The sequence below is a fragment of the Volvox carteri genome (genome assembly GCF_000143455.1).
Source record: "Volvox carteri f. nagariensis unplaced genomic scaffold VOLCAscaffold_27, whole genome shotgun sequence".
Lineage (NCBI taxonomy): Eukaryota > Viridiplantae > Chlorophyta > Chlorophyceae > Chlamydomonadales > Volvocaceae > Volvox > Volvox carteri.
This window is the reverse complement of record NW_003307570.1, coordinates 799042-801021: the sequence shown is the minus strand read 5'-3', so window position 1 is coordinate 801021 and position 1980 is coordinate 799042. Positions and strand designations below refer to the sequence as shown.

The following is a 1980-nucleotide window of genomic DNA, read 5'->3' as shown; positions in this document are numbered from 1 at the left end:
AACGAAACACACAACCGTGGCACAGATGTGGCNCACCACTACCTGCCTACATCAAACAAATCTGCCGTACTCCGATAGCCATATCGGAGTACGACAGCGTTTTGATGCCCCATGTAAAACACATAAGAGCCCCGACCCTCCCCCCCATCTTACCTCCATTCCCGGCTGGACGTCGGCCCCATCCACCGAGGCCTGCTGCACGTGCAGCACATGGATGGGAACATGACAATTAGGGCAGGCACGTCAATGACGGAGGCGAAACATACACGCCCCCCTCCCCCAACCAGCCTCAGCCACCCTCCATAGCATCAGGAACAAGAAAGAGGGCAACGGGTAACGATTCCACAACGAAACACACAACCGTGGCACAGATTTGGCCCACCACTACCTGCCTACATCAAACAAATCTGCCGTACTCCGATAGCCATATCGGAGTACGACAGCGTTTTGATGCCCCACATAAAACACATAAGAGCCCCGACCCTCGCCCCCATCTTACCTCCATTCCCGGCTGGACGTCGGCCCCATCGACCGAGGCCTGCTGCACGTGCAGCACATGGATGGGAACATGACAATTAGGGCAGGCACGTCAATGGCGGAGGCGAAACATACACGGCCCCCTCCCCCAACCAGCCCCAGCCACCCTCCATAGCATCAGGAACAAGAAAGAGGGCAACGGGTAACGATTCCACAACGAAACACACAACCGTGGCACAGATGTGGCCCACCACTACCTGCCTACATCAAACAAATCTGCCGTACTCCGATAGCCATATCGGAGTACGACAGCGTTTTGATGCCCCATGTAAAACACATAAGAGCCCCGACCCTCGCCCCCATCTTACCTCCATTCCCGGCTGGGCGTCGGCCCCATCTTCCGAGGCCTGCTGCACGTGCAGCACATGGATGGGAACATGACAATTAGGGCAGGCACGTCAATGACGGAGGCGAAACATACACGCCCCCCTCCCCCAACCAGCCCCAGCCACCCTCCATAGCATCAGGAACAAGAAAGAGGGCAACGGGTAACGAATCCACAAGGAAAAACAACCGTGGCACAGATGTGGCCCACCACTACCTGCCTACATAAAAACATTGGGACATTGGACATTGAAGCCATAATAGCCAAAGCCGTACATGAGCGGTTATGTCAGCCAATGGCATGGAAATCTCGTCGGTCGTAATTTTGTTCAGTAAACCTGACAAGGTTTTAAATGATTTCAGCCGACTTTCGGATATTGTGGCATGGACCCACTACATTGGCGGACCTGGTCGACCAGATCGATCGACGTCGGCCTCGGGTAACCTTGCCTATGTACTTATTTGTTCATCAACTATATTCTACTTTGTGCTGGAACAATCGGCGTTCCTTTGGGCCATGACCATGACTACCAATGGTCATGTTACATCGGAGCACCAATACAAGTGGCAAACACCCTAAGTAACCTAAATTTCACTTATGATAAATTCACCGGCTATATTCATGCTTCCCAATGTGCTTTCGGGGCTGCACGTCAAAAGTAACCTCGTCCAGACAACTGTCCCGTAGCTGCTGAGCCTTGGGCGCTACACGTCTCTGGACTGCCAAATGGCCGTAGGTAGAGAGCAAATCGTAAGGACAAATAATGCCTCCCTACACTTATATTTGATGGCAAACATGTTAACTAACCTCGTCATAACATTTCACACACTCAGCGCGCATATCTGTGCCTAATTATGACACTTTCAAGGTTGCACATTTACCAAGCTTCTAGCTGGCGAGTAACCTGTCCAGACAACTGCCCCGTAGCTACCGAGCCTGACGAGTTACACGTCTCCGGACTGCCATACATATGTATGAAAAGAAACATGATTATTATATTATTAGCAGTAGCATAAAATCTATAATCCAGCAGGCAAAGACATTAATTTCAAGCAGTTCATGGTTGCACTGCATTGTAGGTGCAATGTATGCCACACATGCTTACATTAATTGTATGT

At 51.0% G+C, this 1980-nt stretch overlaps 1 protein-coding gene across 1 annotated transcript in view; it reads right to left on the bottom strand.

The window, feature by feature from the left end:
- The window catches only part of VOLCADRAFT_105343 (uncharacterized protein), a gene marked incomplete at its 3' end in the record, with an annotated part of 5900 nt that extends 4071 nt beyond the window's left edge, over positions 1-1829 (bottom strand). Inside the window, exons 1-4 of the mRNA XM_002951983.1 lie at positions 1670-1829; positions 846-887; positions 500-541; positions 154-195 (exon numbers count right to left, since the gene is read on the bottom strand). Of these exons, the coding sequence (XP_002952029.1) occupies positions 154-195; positions 500-541; positions 846-887; positions 1670-1702 (159 nt within the window). The 5' untranslated portion in view covers positions 1703-1829. The remainder of the gene's footprint in view (positions 1-153; positions 196-499; positions 542-845; positions 888-1669) is intronic.
- Between the last annotated feature and the right edge of the window lie 151 nt (positions 1830-1980).